Here is a 20902-nt window from a genome sequence, read left to right on the forward strand (position 1 = left end):
TCAGCATACACCGGGAGGTACTTTGGGATATCCGACCAAGACGCCTCTCCCGTTAGCCAAGCATCCAGATTGGTGTTGGGGGTTTGAGGCTGTGTCGCCGTTCGGTCCTGTCCTTTCTCCGTTTTATTTTTATCCACCCTGTGCCACATTGCCCCTGTAGTAGGCCTTGTTCGCGTTTGTCGCGTTTCTCGTCTTGATGCGCGACGTCTGAAGCAGTGAAGTTATTGCGTCGCAGGCCCTGAGCCAAATCATCAGGTCCGAAGGACGCCTCGGAATGACGTGCAGAACGACTAAAGACGCCATGAGACAACATCTGCTGCCAGACGCGGAGAGAAAGTGTTTTGATGCCACTTGCCTACATCCTCAGTTGGACGGAGAACAGTCGCGTGTAGAAAAAACTTGGTCCACTGGATCCAAAACTCGTCGCATCCATGACATCTCACCGGGCTTCACCGACTCGGCATATTCGTGACCCAAGCTACATCAACGACAGAGATGCCTGCCTGGTCGGGTGTCTCCGTGATACGGACATTCTCCGTCGGAGCATTCAAGGCTGTGTGGCACAGCAAATGACGTGTCTGCTTTGGTAAGCATTTCATTAACTGCATACGTCTGTATCTATGCTTGTAAGCATGAATGAGTAAATCTATGTAATTAATCGATTATTCCGATAACGCAGCCCAGCACCTACACAAACTCCCTCACGGCCTCCCAAAAAGCCTTCGCGTCCTCCCACATAGGCAAGTGTCCTGTCCGCGGCACAATCGCCAACCTCGCCCCCTCCGGCCCAACCAACCCCGCAAACCCCTCCATGGCCTTCACCAGCGCGCCCTTCCCGTCCTCCTCCCCGACGACCAACAGCCCCGGCACGCCGCACGACCCCATCCGCGGCTTGAGGTCATAATCCCACAGCGCCTGGCAGCTATACCTGAACCCCTCGACATCGTTCGCCGCCACCATCTCCGTCATGTCCCTCGCCAGCGTCCCCTTCTCCATGGTCGACGGGTGAAACCACCGCCCCACCGTCTGCGTCGCCAGCGTCTTGATCCCGGCCCCGCCATCCCCCTCGGCGACCGCGATCCTGTCCTTCCACGCCTGCGTGTTCGCCGCGCCGCTCGCCGCGTTGAAATCGCACGCCACGAACCGCCCCACGCGGTCCGCGTGCCGCAGCGCGAAATTCAGCGTCGTCGCTCCGCCCATCGACACACCCACCAGCGCGTGCAGCTTCTCGATCCGCAGCGCGTCCAGCAGCTCCACCAAGTCCGACGCCAGCATGTCCAGCGTCACCGGCCGGGGCGGCTGCGGGATGGCGTGCCGGCCGCGGGCGTCGTAGCGGAGGATGCGCAGGTCGGGTCTCTCCGTCTTGAGGATCGCCACGAGCGGGTCCCACATGTGCAGCGACGTGAGGAGGGAGTTGCAAAAGGCCACGGTCGGCGCGGTGGGGGATGGGTTCCCCTCGAGTCGGTAGGGGATGGTCAGCCCGTCGGATTTGGTCGTGATGTAGGAGCGGATGATGCCCGGGTTCTTGTCGTTGCCGCCGGACAGTTCGGTCGTAGTGTGCTGGCCGCTGGCGCCGTAACTGAATTGCCTACCCGAAGACGGTAGGTGGGCGAGGTGCTTCAGGTCCCTGGGTGCCGGGCCAAAAACGTAAAAGAGGGAGTAGGTGCGCCTTTCCTTGGACTCGACGTGGTCGGTCGTCACTCTGGCCCGCCACGGTGTCTCCATGGAGGCCTTGTGCTCGGGTCCGCCTAGACCGTTCTCCTTGGCGTATTCGGTGACGGAGAGGAGGGCCGGCTTGGAAGAGTTGCCGCTGACCTGCGAGGTGCGGAAGAGGCGAGTGCGCAACCAACCCGGCACGCGGGCGAGCATGTCGACGTGTTCTTCCTTGTACCACTTTGTGTATTCCTCGTCGTTGTTGTTCTTAATGACCGTCTCGTTGACGACGAGTTGGATCCCCTCGGCCTCGGCGTCCGACAGCGACTCCAAGGGCCGGAAGCCTTCCTTTGCTCGCTCGTGGACCAAGTCGTAGATGTCTCTTCGGACGTCGACCTGGCCGATGGTCTGGGTCTCGTGGACCGAGCGGTTCGCCCGGAGGTCGGTGTACTCTTTGGTCTGGAGGATGGCCGTATCGGTGACGTCGTAGACGGCGAGATAGGTCGGTTCCTTATCGTCGGTGGCGCGGTAGCGGAACCCGTTGGGGAAGATGTGCGGGAAACGGAGCCGCGTCGGACCGTGTTCGTTGTTGTACCATTCGTGAAACTGCTCTTCCGGGAGGCCCGGCTTGGGCTGCATTTGCACGTACAGGAGACCTGGAGTTGGCATTTTCTTTCTTGTTTCCTCTCTGGTCTGCTGCTTCGTTACTCTGTCTGGTTCTTGGGTGTGATCGTGAGTTATGGTGTTGAAGGAGTAATAAACGACGAGTACTGAACTGACTGCGGGGTCAATTGAACAAGACGATGACGACACTTGAAGCTGTGGTTCAATGGAGAATCAACCAATCGATTATACCTAGAATAATGCCCCGAGGTGGCTATTTATCACTATCAGTTCTGCAAACATCTCCCGCCCTTCGTTCCCGGTTATGACATACAGGTAATAAAGAGGGGAATAGGAACATCGTACGAAGTATCGGCAATTGACTCGGACCATGATGACTAAAAGTACCTCTGTACGTATGTACTTCGTACTTAGATTTCGGTGAACAGTAATCACACACCGAAAATTCTCCGCTCGGTAAACTCGGTGAATCGATGGGTATCTTATTATCGTCAGCTCATATACCTCCGACATTTCATAGGTACTGGGTAAACCCGTAATTCTGCAAATGCCCCGGGTCAAACTCGTACGGATTCTCTCCGTACTGCGGAAACATCGCCGCACCGCCGCCATTGACCCCGACAAACCCCCCTCCTCCCCCTCCTGCGTTCCCCGTAAGCCCACCCCCCTTGAGCCGATTGACAAACGCCGTCATCTCCTTCAGCAGACAACTCGCAGCGATGACGCGAAAACTCTGCATGCCGTCGAGGTGCTTGGTGTGTGCGTCTGTGCGTTGGATCATCCCCACGTCCAGGCACGCAAACGCCAGTTCCAGCGCGTCCTTCCCCGGTGCCAGGGCCAGGGCCACGGGGTCATCGCCGTTGTAGTCGACCTCCGTCTCGTCGCAGCGGGAACCATCTTGCTGCTGTTGCTTCTCCGCGTCGCGGCTCCGTCGCCGGATAAGCCCGACCAACATGGCGGCGACGCGGTCAAACTCCTCCTTGAGCTTGCTCGAGTTGTCCTTCTGCCTCCGCGTCTGCGCCCCGCTCTTGTTGAAGATGGTGCCGCAAAACACCTCCACTTCCTGGAGAGTCCTCATATGGTTGTCCGAATATTTCCACATGGCGCTGTGCACCGCCTCTTCGTATCTGCGTCGAGTCAGTCACTTGTCCTCCAGTCCTTTCATCCAACCTTTCTAACATCAGAACAAACCAAAACGTACATGTCGCGCAGTCGCCACGCCTCTTCGCTCCTCTTCCGCCAGGAAACCCGTCCCTGCGCATACTGATGCATCTTGCGCCGCATCAGCGCCATGAACTGCGGCCACACGCCCGGGCCCTGTCGCTTCTCCCGGACCCGGTGGATGCTGTCGTCCCAGATGCGCTTCTCGTCCACGTTGCGGTACAGCTTCCCCAAGATCTTCTCTGACTTGTAGTATTCATAGTTGGATCGGAACGCATCTTCGCCGTCACCGTCGCCGTCGCCCGCGTCCGCGTCTTCGCGTGCGGCCGGCTTTCCCAGAAATTCAATGTGATGCTTATCGTGAAGGACCGCGGGGGGCGCAGGCGCAAGACTGCATCATGTTAGTAGATTCCCAGAGAGAAGGGCAAAAGGAAAAAAAAAAAAATAAATAAATAAATAAAAAAAAAAAAAAAAAAAAAAAAAAAAAAAAAAAAAAACTGACAAATCAGGCCGGAACCTTCCCCCCCTAGGCATGGTCGTCACATCAACCGGCTGGCCCGTCTTGGAGAAATCGACAGCGGAAGAATGCAGCATGGCAAGCTGGAGACAATCCGGATCCAGCGTCCCCAATTCCCTCTGGTCCGACAGCACGAGGTGGCGCACGGCAATCATGCCCAGGACGTCCGACTTCATAAAGTCCACAAACCAGTTGGCCATGTCCTCGCGCGTCACCTCCCTGTCCAGCGCCGGCGCCGTGACGCGCGGGTAGTCGGCCGGCGAGAACTTGCGCACCGGCCGGATGTCCGGATCCCAAATGACGTTGTAGAGGTCCCCGTCGAGATCGCCGCCGCTGAGCTGGCTGGGCAGGTCGCGCTCCCCGCGTCGGCTGAAGACGATGCAGTTGCGGAGCGCCCGGAGGGGGTGGCCCGCCGGCGGCGTCTTCATCTTGGCCAACTGGATGTCGCCGGGATGCAGCGCCGGGGACCGCGTGACCAAGACCCTGCCGTCGACGAGGGAATCGTCAATGAGCGACCGGCCGAACCGGTGGTCCCTGTCGTAGGTCACGTAGACCTCGTCCGGCGCCAGGAACCCCGTCTCGTCCATGACGCCGAACAGGGTCACGCCCTTGGGGACAGGGATGCGGGCCTTGTGCTTGAGGAGGCGGAGCTCGCGCAGGACCACCGACTCGACCATGGTGCGCAGGAAATCATCCGTGCGGTAGTCGATGCCGTACTTGTCCAGCGTCTTGATAAAGGTCGAGAGGTAGAACCCGTTGCCGATGCCCTGGAGCTGCAGGAAGGTCCCCGTGTTGTATGCGTCGGCCGTCACGGCCCGGAGCCGGTTGAGCTCGCGCGCCTGGAGCGAGAGGAACCAGTCGTCGCGCACGCCCATGTCCTCCAGGATCTTGATCATCTGGCGGTTGAGGACGAACCGGAGCGGCTTGGTCGCCGCGTCGCAAATCTCGAGGTTCTCCCGGTCGTCGCTGGGGAACTTGATCATCGACTCGCGCAAGTAGATGGAACGGCCCGGGACCACGGCGTGCAGGCAGAGCATCCCCTTGGCACCCGCCCAGCGAATCTGCAGGCCCGTGGGCCTGGCGCCGCCCAGCTTGTCGCAAATGACGTCGAGGGCGCCCTGGGAGATGTAGCCGATGCCGTCGCTGAAGATGCGCTCGCCGTCGTCCGACTTGACGTCCGGGATGGCGTAGGCCTTGATGTCGTTGCTCACCAGGGAGACGTACGAGGGGGTTTCGGAGAAGGCCTGGCCGATGCGGGCGGCGCACCTGGCGGGGACACGGATGTGCTTGAAGTCGCCGAGGGAGCGGATGATGACGGCGTACGTCTGCAGCTCGCCGGCCTTGTCGACGAAAGGAGCCGAGAACCAGGCGGAATGCGAGCGGAGGGACGAGTGCGAGAAGCCCAGAAACGAGTAGACCCGCCCGGCCACCGGAATACCCTGGTTGAGGACCTTGCGGAACCTCTCGAAAACGGCCTCGTTGGACACTTTGGGCGAGAAGAAGAGGTCGTCGCCGTTCTCGTCGCAGAACTGCACGCGGAGAAAGTACTCGGAGAACTCGGGGAACTTGCGGAGTATGCGGTTCATCGGCTCCGGGTCGGGGCCGTGGAGGGTGATACGCGTGGGTGTGACGGTGGCCTTGAAGATGTTGACGCGCTGACCCGCGCCTTCGGCGGTGGCGGCGGCAGGTAGGGTCGACAGCATCATGGCCTCGTCCTGGGCCTTAAAAGACTCCTTGCGCAGGATGCGGTCCATGAGGTGATCGGGATCCAGTTCCGAAGACGAAATGCCGGGGTACGGAAACGGAATCGTCTCGTACAGGGCCTTCATCGACCCTTCCGACACGGGATCTGGGCGCCGCTGCCTCCGGGCTTCTCGGAAAGCGCTCCAGATGCGCTTGAGAAGCTCGGATCCGACCGAGGGGTGCAGGAAATTATTCCAGACCAGGGCCTGGCACTGAAACAGGAGACGGAAGGGGACCCTCTTCTTGCGTTCGCACGTCTCCAGGTGCGCCTGGAAAGCCCAGTAGGAGGTGTGGAAGTCGTCGTAACGAGGACGCGGGGTCTGGACAACGGGCAAGCCGGCATGGTACAGGCCGAAGAGCTCCCGTTTCTTCAGCTGGGATATGGCGGCATGCTTCAATGCGACGTCTCCCATGATGCCTATCTGGTAGACAAGGCAATAGGGTACGTAGCGGGCATGGGCGGGTTTGCCGGGTAGGTGAGTGACGCGGCGGAGGACCCTGTCCTTGTTCGAGGCGGCGGAGAGGGATAGACGCTGGGTCTGCTGCTCGACGGTCTCGCGGGCGAAGATGCGGGGAGCCTCGCGGAGGACGAGAGTGAAGGTGGACGCCTTCGAATCGTAAATGGCATGTTCCAATGTATCGTAGGGGATGCGGAGGATGACGGGCTCGTCGGTGAAGGAGCGGATGACAAGCATCTTGCTGTAGAAATTGACGGTTCCGAGGAAGTAGTCGCAATGAAGTTCGTCAACGAAATGAAGAGTCCAGGGGGAGGGTCGCAGAAAGAGGTGTCCGCAGGCCAGGCTGTACATGGCGAGCTCGATGGCAGGCTGGCCCTCTTCCCTACCGGGGCCCACGCTGGCTCGCTCATCGAGGCGATAGTCCAGGGACCGAAGCTGAAAAGGGTCCGGGGGCCTATTGCTCACGGTGATGAAGATGGGCGTATTCATGATGAAGAGACGGGCAATGTCGCGGGTACGGCCAGCTCGACCTGGAGCGGGAGATTGTGCATCAGCTGCTTTGGGTGTCGCTTTCTTTTTGCCGTGGCGGTCCAAGAACTTTTTGCCGTCTCGTTCCTCTAGGAAGACAACAAAGCCTATGGTCTTCCCCCGAGCGGTCGTGCACATCCAGTCAAGGATTCCCAGGGCGTTCATGTGGGGCTGGAGTTGAACGCGAAGATTGCGATCCCCGAGGTCGCGGGGGACGTTTTTCATGATGACCTCCATGGTTGGGTCTGGGAGGGCGAAGGGACGAATGGCCTGGCAATCAGGATGGGAAAACAAGAGGCTTTACTTGAGCCAAGGAACCTCTCAGGGAAATAAAGCGATTGGCAAACGGGACTGGTCTTGAACTCGGCTCGAGGAGGGCAAGCTGCAGATGTGTGCCGGTGGTGAAATGAGGGGAAGGTGCGTCTTGTCGGCCTCGGGCATAAGAAATACTGGCTCTTCTTACTGTCGTCGCATCGTCTCATCGTCTAGTCAATCAGTCGTTTGTCTCTTGTCGTGGCATCGTTTCCATCGGTCCTGGTCCTAATCGATATTCTTTCGTCGTTGTCTCGTATACCCAAGAAGTGGTGAGGTGGGTTTTCAGCGCCTCTTGTGCCTGCATATCCAGCCGCAAAGACACGCAAGGGGACAAGGGGACGATAGACAGGCCGTCGGGCAAATGGCGAGGCGTCCTCTTCCTTTGGTGGTCGTGATGGCAAAAGGAGGGGAAGAGTGGGATGAAGTAGGGGGAGAATATAGAGAAGGGACGACCGTGTTGTAAAAGTACGTACCTGACAATTAGACCTGACCGTGCACACGCCAGAGGGACAATTTGGATGTATCTATGTACATGGTACTTCGTACCCGAGGTAGATGAGTGGTACTGTACAGACACTGTACGAAGTACCATCGTGACAGCTTTAAGGAGCCGAATGCGCCGTATACTTCGATTCTCTTATGAATCTAGCGCACTACCTAGGTAGAGAACAGACAAGAAAATCAGATATATATTCCAGTGTCAGGTCGTATACATGCCGTATCCAAGGAAAGGACCGCAATGGCAAAGCTGCCCATCATGTACTTGTACTGTGAACCCAAACTCGCCCATTTCCATTTCCATTTCCATGTCCTTTCTTTTTTTTTTCTTTTTTTTTCTTCTTTTCCCCTCCTTTAACTTACAGCTCAAGGGAGAACTCTTCATCGTCCAGCTCAACGAGAGGAGCCAACCTAGCCTTGAGATCTTCGACGTCCACCTCGCCACCCCAAAGAAGCTCCTCTTCCTCGGCATTCACCTGGCCACCGGAAGGCGCCCGGTGAGGGAACGGGACCTGGTTGACGACCTGGATGACGCCGTTGCGCGCCACGCCGTCCTGCACGCCGACGCGAATGTAGCCGTTGACCTTGACGTCGATCAGGCCCCCCCAGCGGGTGATGTCGACGGCGATGTTCTTCTCGTCCAAGAGGCTGGGGAGGTCCACGTGGTAGTGGCGCAGCCCCTCGGCCTCGGCGCCGTTCTCGTCCGCGCCGCCGACCGCCACGAACTGTTGGGTGTCGGTGGGTTTGGCCCGGTAGAAGGCGTCGCTGTAGAGCGTCTGGTTGGCGACGATCTGGTACTTGAGCAGGGCGCGGAGGTACTTGAGCCCCCGTTCCGAGTTGAAGAGGAAGGCGTTGGCGGCGGGGCCGAGGCGGGCGAAGGCGTCGTTGGAGGGCGCGAAGACGGTGCTACCGCGCATCTTGACGTGGTGGATGAAGGACACGAAATCGGTCTTTTCGTAGGCCAGGAGGAGGGTCGAGAACTTGGACGGCACGAGGGAGAGGACGCGGCCGACCATGGGCGGGGGGACGAGGATGTGCTTGACCGCGTGGATGACGCCGTTTTTGGCCCTCTAGAACAGAGTTAGCAGGCGGGAAAAAAATAATGTTTCCTTCCTTTGGACTCACAAAATCGGCTTTGACGACCTTGCTGTAGAAATTGACAGTCACGCCGAACAGGCCGACACGGGTGCGAAGACGCTGGGGCTCATCGCCCAGCCATGCCTCGTCCAAGGCCGTAGGCAGGGTATGAGTGGCCAAGAGGCGCCGAGAAGGGTAGAGACCGACGCCAATGTGATACCGCAGCAGGGCATCGACGAAATCGCGGTCGGGCTTTTTCCCGTGGTCGGGAATATGCTCAAAGGCCTCATCGACGGGGACGAAAAGCGTGTAATTGGCCTTGGTGGAATTGAGGAGCTGGACGATGGATTCGTGCTCGTCGACGAGGGCGGCGAACTTTTTGGTGTGGTGGCTCTCCTTGATGAGCTGGTAGATGGTCAGGTTGGACGTCTTGTGATGGTGATGACCGCCGCCGTGGCCCAGGATGTCGGCGTCCGCGCCATCGGCGTCGAGCAGGTGGTCCAGGGTCGACTGCACTGCGTCGCCGGCATAGGAGAGGACGTCCTCAACGCCCGAGGCGAAGGCGTCGAGGTCATCCTTGAAGGCGGAAATGGCCTTGTCGACCGACTCTTTCGACGGGAGAATGTTCTCCCAGGTCTGGACGTCGCTCAGGTCGGGGAGGGCGAGAGCCGACGCCAGAATGCCCAACGGGAGGACAGAGATTAACTTCATGGTAATGATGTTGTCTATGTCCTATTAAGAGTATAGTCTTGCTTTTATCCTGACATGAACATTGAGGATAAACGAAAATTCAATTAATATTCGGGGAGTGCAGCTCTTGAGCTCTTGGTAATCATCGAATGAGGGAGAGAGACGTGGGTACGTCGATGGGGATCGAAAGCTGACGTCAACGAGCTCTCTGCCAATCGGACGGAGATACGAGATACGAAGGACGCGAGGACGGAGGGTACGGAAAAGAGAGGGGCTCCCGGGCTGTCCTGACGGACTCATAACGATGAGCACGAGATTCAGCACCGTCGGACGTGTCGGTCTTGCGACCAGAGGCTTTCTGTTCACCTAGACCGTTTTCGCAAACGGTAATGGAAACCAAAGTGAGCCGACAGCTTCCATTCCATTCCCATCTTTTGCCTACAAAGTAACTCATTACTGTGCCCGCGGTAATAGTTACGTACCTCTGTGATTTAAGGCCGATGCCGAGCGGAGGTCACCGGACTAATATAATATGATATGCCTTACCCAAGGTAGACACCAGCCACAAGATCGCTCTATTCACGTGACTCAATGTCAGCCACACCTCCACGTCGCAGTCACTCCCAAACCATTGCCGCCAGGTCTCTTCGCCTGCTTGTGATCTCACCACGATTCCGACCACGACCACCATCCCTTCGCCATGGTAACCTTCCCATGTGGCCAAACCAAGCCAGTGGCTAATTCGACTTCTTCTGAAGCACATGTCGCCGGACTTTAGCAGTTCGCTCATGCCGCCCTGTACCATGATGCATCGAGCCGCCTGCCCCAAGAGGCCATGGCATGCGTTTTCATGTCCCAGCCTTACTTACGGCTCTGTTCTAGGACAGCCAGGGATGAACTCTCTTCTCTCCTCTTACGACAGAGTTTAACCTTGTCCTCCCATGGCAGTCTTCAGAGGAAAGCAGACATGGCCGACCTATCCTCCTCATCGCTCCGCCACTGGCGACCCCATCTCCTCTGAGTGCCTGACCTTCTCGGCGATACTTCGGATGATCCCGCGACAGCCAAAGACGAAGGATACGTACCTAAAAGTACCCGTCCGAGTCTCATCGAGGAAAGAAGAATGCCTATGGAGAACAGAACCTGAATCAGCAGAGCGCCTGATGGTAACTCGTCCAGGCGATTGATTGAAGCAGGTTCTGTCACCAGTATTTTCTTCTATTTTTTCCTCTTTTTTCCTTTTTTTCCGTCCCTCTTGCCGACTCCACACGGTCACCACCACCACATCAACACTTCATCGACATCGCATTCGACGCCAAGTCACAAACACGAAATAAAAATTATTTCTCAACAACAACAACAACACAACATCCATCCGGGCATCGATTTCACCACGTTTCTCCACCATTTTCATCACCCAAACATCCACACGCGTTTCTCTGTTATCGAGTCATCCAGCTGCGACTTTCGACGCGCACATATCAAATTATTAGAATAATTCATCACCGGTTACAGAGAGGAAAAAATGGCTGGAGGCAAAGGAAAGTCGGGAGGCAAAACTTCAGGCGGCAAGGCTTCGGCCGATGCTCCCAAGAAACCTCAGAGCCATTCCGCTCGCGCTGGTCTTCAGGTATGGCGCGTCTATTTCGCACCCACCAATTTTCATTCGTTTCCTTTTCTTTTTCCTCTGTTGTGTCTTTTCTTCTGCGTATTCGACGCGTTGCGACCTGTCTGCTACCTCGTCCATCATCGCATCCTTTACAATTTACGCACGAACGACTGAACGACCAAACGACGAAACACCAACTCTCATCTGACCCGACCGACTCGACTCGTTCCGTCATCACCTCCGGATACTCCCCGTTATCCAGGCGATCAGTCTTGCTCCCACCTGCACGGCTCGGCATCATCGCGCGTCATCTCTATCACTCCGCCATCTCGAGACGACCAGGAGAATCCGCACATCATGGACGAAGCAGGCGGGCAGCATGCACAACGCGAACCCCAATACCTCATTGTCATTTACCGTCTTTGTCTCCTACTGACTTGACTGTTTGCAGTTCCCGTGTGGTCGTGTCAAGCGATTCCTGAAAGCCAACACCCAAGGCAAAATGCGCGTTGGAGCCAAGGCCGCCATCTACACCACAGCCGTCCTCGAGTACCTGACCGCCGAAGTACTTGAACTCGCAGGCGTAAGTCTCTTCCCTACCGTCCCTTTGCTCTGCTGCCGCCTGTTCCGTGTCTCGTGTTTTGATCCTCTACCGCCACCTACATGGCTGCCTAGCCGACTCCCCCCACCCTGCTCACCGTCCCACTCCGATCAGCACGTGACTAACCGTCCGCTTCATGAACAGAACGCCGCCAAGGACCTCAAGGTTAAGCGTATCACCCCGCGCCACCTACAACTCGCCATCCGCGGCGACGAAGAACTAGACACCCTCATCCGCGCCACCATCGCGTTCGGCGGTGTACTCCCTCACATCAACCGTGCCCTCTTGCTCAAGGTCGAACAGAAGAAAAAGGCCAAGCAACTCGAAGGATAAGCGGCTTCTTCGAATGGAGAAACGATGACGGCGTATGCGACCTTGATACCGACCTGCTGGGTGTTCTTTTTTACCTCCCTTAATTCGATATTTTCTTTGTCCACAACGATGGGTTGGCTGGTCCGGTTTCGGTTCGATTATCGATGATATGCCTTTTTTTCGCTTTTGCTCCCCGCTAGATGGGAAGCGACAGGAGAATGATCCGGATGGAACGGTTGGAACAAAACACGGCGCTCGTGCTGGAGGAGGAAGAAACGAGGAAATCGTCGGGATAAGACTGGTCGATTATAATCCGTCGAACGGCCGCGAAAAGCCAAAAACAGGGGATCCAGCGGAGACGACAGCAAGCGTCAACTCCCCAATACGACGGTTTGACTGGCTGGTCCATGGAATTTCCGGCTGGTATCATTGTTAGCTCGGGGATTGGCAGTTGGGTATCGACGCGACATGAACAGGCGGTACAGCTACCAAAGCATACTCGTGTCGGCTGTACCTCTCAGCCTAGAATTCGAATTGTATAACAGCCGAGGTTCAGTTTTTTTTTTTTTTTTTTCTTTCGTTTGCTTTCATAGCCTACACTCTCCCTGAGGCGCATGTCTGATGGGATTAGGTAGATGAATCAAATGGGAAAAAAAAAGCATTAGTCTATTATTGTGTATGAGTGGTGAAGGTCATGAATCCCGTCTAGATGCAGGACGTGATGAAAAATGCGTCTCGTCCTGTCTATCCTTTTTCCCCTCCAAAACGCCGATGCTGTCAACCAGAGTCGAGATGAAATATTCCAACAAGTAGGTTCGCGCTCTCGCATAACCAAGTACAACGCTGCCGTTCCGAATCATACCATGCTGCCTCTTTCTATCGTCGTTTCACGTCATTATCGCCTGTCGTCTTTAAAACATGTCCTCGTCGCTGTCCATCATGCCGTGTCCCTGGCCGGGGTCCTCGATTGTATTCAACCAGGCGTCCAGCCCCATCTCTGCGTCGCGGGCGGGCCCCTCCCCGACTCCCAACAGCAGGGACATGGGATCAGGCGACCTGGGATTCACAACATCCCTGAAGCCCGCTTCGCCTGTTTTCGCCAGCGCCAGGTCCAGCTCCGCGCGAGGGGAATCGTCCATGTCGACGTCTCCTCCTTTCCCTGGTCGCAAAGGCCCGTATACTCCGGCACCTTGGTCCGCTTGGGCTTGGCGGAGGTTTTCGTTTTCGAAAAGTCCCAGGTCGCAAGCCGCATAATCGCCATCGTCGCGTTCGTCGTCGTACCAGGTCTCAGAGCACGATGACGAAGCCGACGAGGATGGCGGGCTGAGGGTGAATGAAGGGGACGGCCACGTGAGGGAGAGGACCACCTGGCGCACTTGGGCGTGCTTGTCTTCTTCCATCCTGGCCATGTTCGTGTCTCCCAGCGCGTCTCCTTCCTCGAGCACGGCACCCAGCGATGGGAGTCCTTCTCCGTCCTTGTCGGCGAGTTGCCCAAACGGAGCCACGCGGCTAAGAACGTAACCTTCCAGCCCTTCCGACGCTGGTCCGTCGCCAGCCTGAATCTCGTTCCACCACCGGTCATCTTCTTGCTCCTGTTTCTCTTTCTCTTTCTGTTCCTGTTCCTGTTTCTGTTTCCTTTCTTGCTCTTCCTCCATTGCGCGCCTCCGTCTCGCCTCCTCGTGTGCTCTCCGCCGTTGACATTCTCCCGGAAAATCGCACGCAAACTCGCACCCCGTCCCGGCGGCGTAAGTGTCCGTCGTCGTGTCGGAAGAAGAAGACGATAACGGCGACGACGCAGACGAGGACGAAGCGGGCAGGGACTTCAAAACGGCCACCTCGCCCCGCCACTTGTTGAAGTCTCGCCACCCCGCGAAGTCAAATTCGGACGGCTTGGGCTTGGGGTTTTTCCCCTCCCTCTTACGCGCGCGCGAGCATTCGAAGCATCGCTGGGTGCAGGAGAGGCGGTATTTCACGCCGCAGCGGTGGCAGGTCCACGTCCAGGCACCGGTGGTCGGCGGAGGAGCAGGCGCGGGAGGGGAGTAGATGGCCTGCGCGGCGCAGGAAACGTCGAAGTCGGCCAGGACGGGGGATTCCCGTGCTGGGAGGCTCTGGAACGTTGCGCTGCCCGGATTTTTCTTCCGCGGTGAGTACGGTAGAGGGGAGGAAAGCGCCGCGATGGTGGGCGAGTGGCTGAATTTTGTGAGGTTCATCGACTCAGAGGAGAAGGGGACGGATATCGCTAGGGACGATGGGCTTTGCGCCATCTCCTGTCTAGGTATGGTTAACCCGCCAGCGGGACAGCCGACCGAGAAATTAAAACCAGATGCAATTATGTTCTTCTTCTCTTCCCTTCTTCGGCCCCGAGTCGTGGAAATTGTGTCGATTTGGGATTGTGGTTGCGATGACGTTGGAAACCAGTCAGCCTGGTGACTGGGGAATGAAAGAAGAAAAGAGAAAAAAAAAAAAAAAAAAGAGGCCTCGTGGCAGATCTTTACCCAGGTAAAGTATGCATGTACCTAGGTACCTAATCAGTGGACGTTTGCGATAGCGATAACGGTAACGGTACGGTAACGGTACGGATACGGATACGGATATATACTCCGCTCCGTAGCTTTCGGGAGGATCACAGGTGTCCCGTCTCCCCACGGGCTAGTGTCCCGCAACCGCGTAACCGTTTTGGGATGGTTTACCGGGTCGACCGCGGCCTACAGTCACTGTAGAGGGTCAAAGGATCAGCGGCAGAAGTATCATCGCGTTGATCGGTTGGATTAAAGTCAGTTTCACCGTCCCAAAATAACAGCGGTCCATTTCGCCAATCCTGACTATGAACGACTGGAAGACGAAAGTGGATCTCATCCTACGAATAGTGCTCGTGTATACTCAAAGAATCCTTCCCATGCCTTGTGTGCCCGCCAGAGAGTGGCCGACTATCCGTATTATGAATAAAGTGGCAGGGCGAGCCGGCGAGCTTGTTGCTAAAGCACACACGTCAACCGGCGGAGGGTCCCGCGTCTCTGCCATCCAGAGCAGTGGTTCAGTAAACAGCACTGCCGATTGATACAATTGCTCCAGTGATGCAGTGTGTGTGAATGTAGAACCGTGGGCCAGAGTGATTCAATGTGTAAATGTGCCCGGTCCACTTATTTTAGAGGCTCGCTCCTCACCATACGACCTTTCCGTGGAATTGCAGTTCCTGGACGTCGAATTCGCGGTTAATTTGGATAGTTGGGCTGTGGGTGGGGGTTCTTGTGTGCGATGGAAGTAAAGACACCGTGGAGCTCAAGTTCATTCTCATTTTCCGGTTGCGACGTTATTGTGATACCTAGGAAATACCTAACAGATGTTGTTGTCGAGGGTCAAAATGGCTTTAAACACGTTATAAGGGTAGCGTGTATCATTAGGAGTCGCTAGACTTGGGTCTAGATAGCTGGCTGTGTTCGCTTCTTAGACCAGCTTAACTAAGAGGTGTATTAGATACCTAATTAGGTACCTTAACATGTCAACCACGTGGAGTACTCGGAGTAACCAAGTTCAGACGGGCCGGGCCCACGTTTCTTGAATACCTTAGATACTGATAATGCAAGGCGTACGTACGTACTTCGTAGAAACAGTTACTGTACTTCGGTGTTCCTTTTCCACTGCTCACCCATCACTCTTTTTGTATCATTTCCCTGTCTCCCTCCAGGCCATAGATCACGCGTACACTTTTTCAGAACAAAACGCAGGAATCAAAGAACAGATATAACCGCAAAAGACAAGTACCCGACAGGACCTGGCCGGCCGATCAGCCGTACCTCCACAGCCCCTCTCTTCCAACTCCTACGGACAGCGAAGAGACGAATGTGCAATACCACGACGTCCCGGTGGCCAGGAATACGACCATGGCACACGAAGAACACAGCAACTCAAAGACCATCCAACTGCGCAACGGAAAATAAAAACAACCTTCTAATTCATCACCGAGCAGCATCAGCGCCAACTGTGCGTCTGTCACGCCCCAATCATCCGTCACCCGCCCCCACAACCCGTCAATCAGCAAGCCGTTCGGGGAAAACAGAACAACTAAATAACAGTAAAACAAGAACCCATCGTTCGTATGACCGAGGTTGACCGGAATACTAGATTAAGAGGGTATATGATCATCGCCCCATCGTCGTTGGGCCAGCCGGCGGCCTCGTCACGTCGAGCCCGCCTTTTCCGTCTCTCCCGAGTCGACTAGAGCGGGCAATCGTTCGTCGAGTAGGCCGGTGCGCCATCTAGACGTCAAGTCGTAACAACATTAATTCATCGCCAAAAAAAAAAAAACAGTCTTTCATGTCTCCGCTACCATCCTCGGCCGCAGAAGAGGGGAGAGGGTGTGTCGCATGGTGCCGGAGGCCCGGGGACCCGAGAGCCGACGGCCGTTGTCGTAAAAATAAAATAAATGGTTGCCCATATGAAAATGGTCATCTTGCGTCCTGGTCTCTTTTCTTCATCCCGTCGACCCGTTCATCCGCTCGTAAACAGTAGCGATTAAAACAACACATTGCTGGAGATTCTCTGGTACCGACGATTATCCAACAGAGAGACGACTTTGCCCGTCCGTTCCCATTGTCGTGCAGCGTGGGGACCAAGTCGGCTTCCCTCTACCCCTATCCGCGTTTTCGAAACATTCGAGTCCAAGTTGAGAAGCCCAGCGAACGGAAAATCTCGTAAAGGACAAGAAGATCATTATAAGCAATACCCGCGGGGGTGAATAAGAAATTCGCGTCCCTACGAGTATCAAAGCGTAAAAAGTAAAATAAAACTGAACAACGCGCCAAGTATTCGAAGCGCTCGCCATCGTACGTATGCCGTGCAGTCGTTGGCCAAGTCGTCACAGGTCCGGCGGCTGGGGTACGCACGTCCAAGCTCGCCGGCGGCGGGGGGATGAAACGTGGTTTGTAAAGCGGTTGGGTAGTCTCTATATCGAGTTTCGTGAATCGTATTCTCGTAGTGGGTCGTGCTTCGTCAGCGAACGGACAACGCAGAGACACGTAGCCGTCGCGCATTTAGTGGAATCGAGATGGGTTCGAGTTGGTTCCGACTCGGGTACCGTTGTCGGATGAGTCTTCTGTCGAAGAGGACGACCCTCCCACTGTCAGACATGCCTGGCTCCAAAAAAAAATGATTCCCGCGGAGTCCTCAGGACAGAAAGGCCCACTCACCGCTTCCTCGTGGCATGTGGCCGTTGGTTCGACCGCGAGCTCCGAATCCCGGTGCCGCCTCCCACTCGGGGCCCCGGGGCTGACGCTCGGGTGCATTCGAAGTCCGGTTGCTGCCACTGCTGGGCCCAGGACGCTGGCTGCCGATAGCACCCGGGGTGTTCCGTGGCTGCTGCTGCTGCTGGTGCGAGGAGGTCGGGTTCGGGTCAAACGGACCGAGGCTCATGCCGCTCAGGGCGCCCAGCAGACTGCTGTCATTACCGGTACTCGGGGTGCCAGACGTGCCTGGCGTGGTGGGGGTCAGGTTGGGGGTGGCCATGGAGTTTCCTTGGTTGAGACCACTGCTGTACTCGCCGAAGCGTGCCGCCGCGTTGCCGCCGCTGCTGGGCAGATTACCCAGGCCATTGTTGACAGCGGTAAGGTAGCTGGACGACGAGGCCGAAGGGCTGGGACTGAACGACCGCAGATCCGCAAAGCTCTTGGCCGCCCGCAGATTCATGTTCGCAAAGCCGCTGCCATCGGGGCTCCCCGGAAGCTCCAGGGTCGGGCCCTGTCTGCCCAGCATATGGGAGTAGTTGCCCGTAGCGTGACGCGACTCCCTATCTGCGGCGAAATCAAAGGTGGCCGCCCTGCTCAAGCCCTTCTTGTGATAATCCAGACCGACCGCCGGAGCAGTGTGAAGTTGGGAAGTTGGCGAAGGGATGTGACGCTTCACCACGTGAATTTGCCGGGAATCGGCCTCGCCAACAGACTGATGCTCCAGGCCCATGTGGTGGGCCATGATATGGATTTGCCGACGCTGTTCAGGGGTGACACTAGCAGGGAAGATGAAAATCTCCCTGGAGTTATCCTGCTTGAACAGGGTAAGCTCGGTGTAAAATCGAAGCGTCTCGGGGTCGTTCAAATTCACGTCACCTGCGAATGGGGCACGCCACGTTAGTTTTGGTCAAGGGAGTTGGGGGACAGATAGGGGAGAGTAGAAGTGGAAATACCGAGGGGTGAGCGTGTCTGGTTGGTGTTGAGGCTGTTTAGCGATGTGATGGAAGGCTGTTGGTGGAGCATGGGCGCGCGATGTTGCTCCTCCAATTGACCACGTCGCTCTCGCTTCTCCCTTTCGATGCGCTCGCGCTCCGCCTCGGGGAGCATTTTCTTGTACTCGACGCGAAGCTTCCGACCATGCACATCGAGACCGTTCATAGCCTCAATGACGATTTTGGTATCTTCGGGAGAGGAGAAATTGGCAAAGGCGAGGCCCCGAAAGACGCCGTTGTCGAAGTGGTAGTTGAAGGCGTAGGGCTGCGGGAGGTGCATGTCGACCATGAGGGCGGCGAGGGTCTCTCGACGCACGGCGAAGGGAATGTTCTTGATGACGATGGCGGTGGGAATCAGCTGCTCCTCGCCATGGCCGCCTCGCATGTCATGTTGGGCCTGGTCATAGCGGAGTCCCGGTCCAGGCATGGGATTTCCGTTCATGCCATAGGGCATGCCCATGGCACTCTGGTCCGTCCAATTCTGTCAAGTCATGCAGGTGTCAGTAGGGTTGAATAGTAAGAGTAGAACATAATGAATTCAATCAGACGAGGGAAAGCGGGTAGGTGTAGTTACGTACAGTTGGGAGGGGAACGCGTCGATTGACGCTCCTCTGCCTGCTGGTGCCATTCATAGCACCGTTGACAGTGGCAACACCGGCGGGGTTGTACGACCAAGGCTGGCCAGCATCCGTCATGTAGGCTGCAGACATTGCACTCTGTGGCATTTGGTCCATTGGTCTCTGGCTGTAGCTTGCGAGACGGTCGGTCGAATAGAGCGCAGAAGAGCCTAGCGGGGGGTCGAAGGGGCGCTGGGTCTGCCGGGGCAGAGACAGGCCGGAGTGGAAGCCCGAAGCAGCGGGGTATGGTCTCGAGGCATTGGGAGAGCGGTTGGGGGGAACGCTGTAATCGAGATACATGTCGTGTTGTTGCGCCATGGTGGGCAAATTTCAGCAAGGGGTGCGAGCGCGATTGATATTTCTGATGGAGAGGCCGAAGAATGGAGCCTGTATGGACGCAACCCTGGCTAACAGAAGCCGCAGGAAGTTAAGTAGGGTGGTGCGGGGACGAGACACGCGTGTTCAAAAGGATGCGTGATGCAGGCGAGTCGACTCTCGTCTGTTACTCTGTAGCAAAAGACAGGTGGGTGTACACCTCTCGCTTCGTTTCGTTTCGTTCCGTCTCGTTCGCTCGTTGGTCGATGTGTCGTGCAGGGCCCCTTGGCAGAGGATGGGATGAAAGTGGATGGCGTTGTTTGAAATGGGTGGGAGGATGCAGGTAGCCGCGACCTGGTGTCTAGGGCGATTTCAGAGGGGAGGCCTTGGTACGTGCGAGTTAAGATGGACAGGCAGTTCGGCAATGGGGGAGTCGGTGACAGCTCGAAGGCGTTCACTCGGCGTGCCTGTGTATTGTCCGAGGCGGGATATTTCACCTGTCTAGACGATACTCCAAGTCAATAGGGGTCGGTTAAGACAAGGCCACGATGGATTCATCGCGTGACATGATGACATGAACCGGCGGAGAAAACACAGCTTGGACAGGAGGCCCAGGCAAGATGCCGGTAGCGCAGTAGACACGGATGCCTATGTACTAGAGCACGCCATTCACAGCGCAGGGCGAAGAGAGAAGGTATATGATGGGAAGAGGAAAAAAGACGATGGAATGACTGGAAGATGGATGACCAGGGGAAGATGTTGATTGAAGAAAGGAAATTGGAAAAAAAATGCGAAGAAAAAATATAGCACAAATTTGTCGCGTACCTCACTCAGCTTGATGGCCTGGATGTCGGGAGTACCCAGGCACTAACGACCGAACAGACAATACGATGGAATCGAAAGCTTTCGAGGTCTGCGGTGGACGGACACAGGAGGTCGAGGGCGATGTGAGGATCGGTACGCGCAGGAGGCCCAGTGGTCGGGTAGGTACCTTAAGAGATCGAGGCCACGGAGGGATGAGCGGTGGCCATATGCATTGGAGAGAAAAGGGAGGGAGGAAAAAAAGTAAACAGGAGAAAGAAAAAGGGGGGGAATGCTGTCGTGGAGACGTCGGCGAGACAGCGTCCTCTTCTGCGCCCTGTATTACTCCTTGAAAAAAAAGGATGGAACAGAACGTATATGGTAAGGTAGAGCGGATGGGGAGAGGCGCAGGATGGTAGGTTGAAGGAGTTTGGGGGAAGAGATGTGGATGGAAAGGTTACAAAAAATAAAAGTCAGGGTGAGGGAGAGAAATGAGTGGCTAACGAACAAGGTCACTTCTCGCATTTTTTTCTTTCTTTTTCTTTTTGTTTTTAAATTTCCTTTTAATTTCTTCTCTTGGCGATGCGATTGGTGGAGGAGACGTGCTGCCAGTCATTATCAATTGAGACCACCTGCAAGGTGGGTCACTTTTGGGGAATTTCCCCGTCTCTAGGTCGACTTTCTAAGCTTTGCCCTTGCCCCTCCCTTGGAAATCATATGCAGGTGCCACGGAGGCCGGTTTCTGATTGCTCGGAAATGTCGGTCACGTATAGTGGGATAGTCCGTGCATACTCCATTTCGACATACCTGCTATAAGATATTAAAGTCCCTCCTAATAACCAGACTGATTATTTTACGAATATAACTATACTTTTACTTTCTTCTTTTCCTGTTTTTCCTCTTTTCCTACCTTGGATAGAAAACTTTTATTATCTGTTTTCTTTAACTAATAGTAAAAATACTGTAAATATCTAGCCACTGCGCAGGGAGCTAACTATATCCACCTAGCTCCTATAAAGCTTCTAGAGATTCTGCCTATTATATTAAGGAAGAATAGCTATCCTGTGTTAAAGTCATTATTGGTTTTAGCTATTAGAAGATACTAGCGGTCCCGGTAGTCCCTTAGTCCTCTCTACCATTACCTCCTAAGAGTATAGGTTTTACCCCTA

General features: G+C 55.8%; 8 protein-coding genes across 8 annotated transcripts; 2 read left to right on the forward strand and 6 right to left on the reverse strand.

Moving 5' to 3' along the window:
- Positions 1–687: 687 nt before the first annotated feature.
- Positions 688–2322, reverse strand: ACRALDRAFT_1071347 (uncharacterized protein; the record flags this gene model as incomplete). The annotated part of the gene is made up of 1 exon (XM_071017857.1): positions 688–2322. The coding sequence occupies one exon, from the start codon at positions 2320–2322 to the stop codon at positions 688–690; it is 1635 nt and encodes a 544-aa protein (XP_070874375.1).
- Positions 2323–2791: 469 nt separating this feature from the next.
- Positions 2792–6111, reverse strand: ACRALDRAFT_2105455 (uncharacterized protein; the record flags this gene model as incomplete). The annotated part of the gene is made up of 3 exons (XM_071023244.1): positions 2792–3404; positions 3479–3829; positions 3941–6111. The coding sequence occupies 3 exons, from the start codon at positions 6109–6111 to the stop codon at positions 2792–2794; spliced, it is 3135 nt and encodes a 1044-aa protein (XP_070874376.1).
- Positions 6112–7390: 1279 nt separating this feature from the next.
- Positions 7391–9431, reverse strand: ACRALDRAFT_1082379 (uncharacterized protein). Its single transcript, XM_071019301.1, has 2 exons — positions 8623–9431; positions 7391–8567 (listed from the first exon to the last, which is right to left on the reverse strand). The coding sequence occupies exons 1-2, from the start codon at positions 9283–9285 to the stop codon at positions 7857–7859; spliced, it is 1374 nt and encodes a 457-aa protein (XP_070874377.1). The 5' UTR covers positions 9286–9431; the 3' UTR covers positions 7391–7856.
- A 1887-nt stretch (positions 9432–11318) lies between these two features.
- On the forward strand, positions 11319–11807 carry ACRALDRAFT_1034230 (uncharacterized protein; the record flags this gene model as incomplete). Its single annotated transcript, XM_071014969.1, has 2 exons — positions 11319–11456; positions 11619–11807. Coding segments are annotated over 2 exons (327 nt in total), but the record flags the coding sequence as incomplete, so codon positions are not given.
- Positions 11808–11831: 24 nt separating this feature from the next.
- Positions 11832–12408, forward strand: ACRALDRAFT_2019158 (uncharacterized protein; the record flags this gene model as incomplete). Its single annotated transcript, XM_071019959.1, has 5 exons — positions 11832–11867; positions 11987–12072; positions 12121–12209; positions 12238–12336; positions 12380–12408. The coding sequence occupies 5 exons, from the start codon at positions 11832–11834 to the stop codon at positions 12406–12408; spliced, it is 339 nt and encodes a 112-aa protein (XP_070874379.1).
- ACRALDRAFT_1064499 (uncharacterized protein) lies at positions 12396–14210 on the reverse strand. Its single transcript, XM_071016983.1, has one exon. It carries the CDS (start codon positions 14048–14050, stop codon positions 12698–12700), a length of 1353 nt encoding a protein of 450 aa, XP_070874380.1. The 5' UTR covers positions 14051–14210; the 3' UTR covers positions 12396–12697.
- Positions 14211–16949: 2739 nt separating this feature from the next.
- Positions 16950–18935, reverse strand: ACRALDRAFT_2027126 (uncharacterized protein; the record flags this gene model as incomplete). Its single annotated transcript, XM_071020441.1, has 3 exons — positions 16950–17884; positions 17962–18481; positions 18579–18935. 3 exons carry the CDS (start codon positions 18933–18935, stop codon positions 16950–16952), a joined length of 1812 nt encoding a protein of 603 aa, XP_070874381.1.
- A 12-nt stretch (positions 18936–18947) lies between these two features.
- Positions 18948–20258, reverse strand: ACRALDRAFT_211395 (uncharacterized protein; the record flags this gene model as incomplete). Its single annotated transcript, XM_071023651.1, has 6 exons — positions 18948–19020; positions 19074–19433; positions 19472–19587; positions 19665–19799; positions 19863–20063; positions 20103–20258. 6 exons carry the CDS (start codon positions 20256–20258, stop codon positions 18948–18950), a joined length of 1041 nt encoding a protein of 346 aa, XP_070874382.1.
- Positions 20259–20902: the final 644 nt, after the last annotated feature.

The sequence above is a fragment of the Sodiomyces alcalophilus genome (assembly GCF_042370955.1).
Source record: "Sodiomyces alcalophilus JCM 7366 unplaced genomic scaffold ACRALscaffold_4, whole genome shotgun sequence".
Taxonomy (NCBI): Eukaryota; Fungi; Ascomycota; class Sordariomycetes; order Glomerellales; family Plectosphaerellaceae; genus Sodiomyces; species Sodiomyces alcalophilus.

Excerpts from the sequence above, each read along its gene's own strand:
- ACRALDRAFT_1064499 (XM_071016983.1), bottom strand. The coding sequence starts at position 14,050 with ATGGCGCAAAGCCCATCGTCCCTAGCGATATCCGTCCCCTTCTCCTCT.
- ACRALDRAFT_1082379 (XM_071019301.1), bottom strand. The coding sequence starts at position 9,285 with ATGAAGTTAATCTCTGTCCTCCCGTTGGGCATTCTGGCGTCGGCTCTC. Across the intron at positions 8,568-8,622 it reads AGGTCGTCAAAGCCGATTTT|AGGGCCAAAAACGGCGTCAT; the intron begins GTGAGTCCAAAG and ends ACTCTGTTCTAG.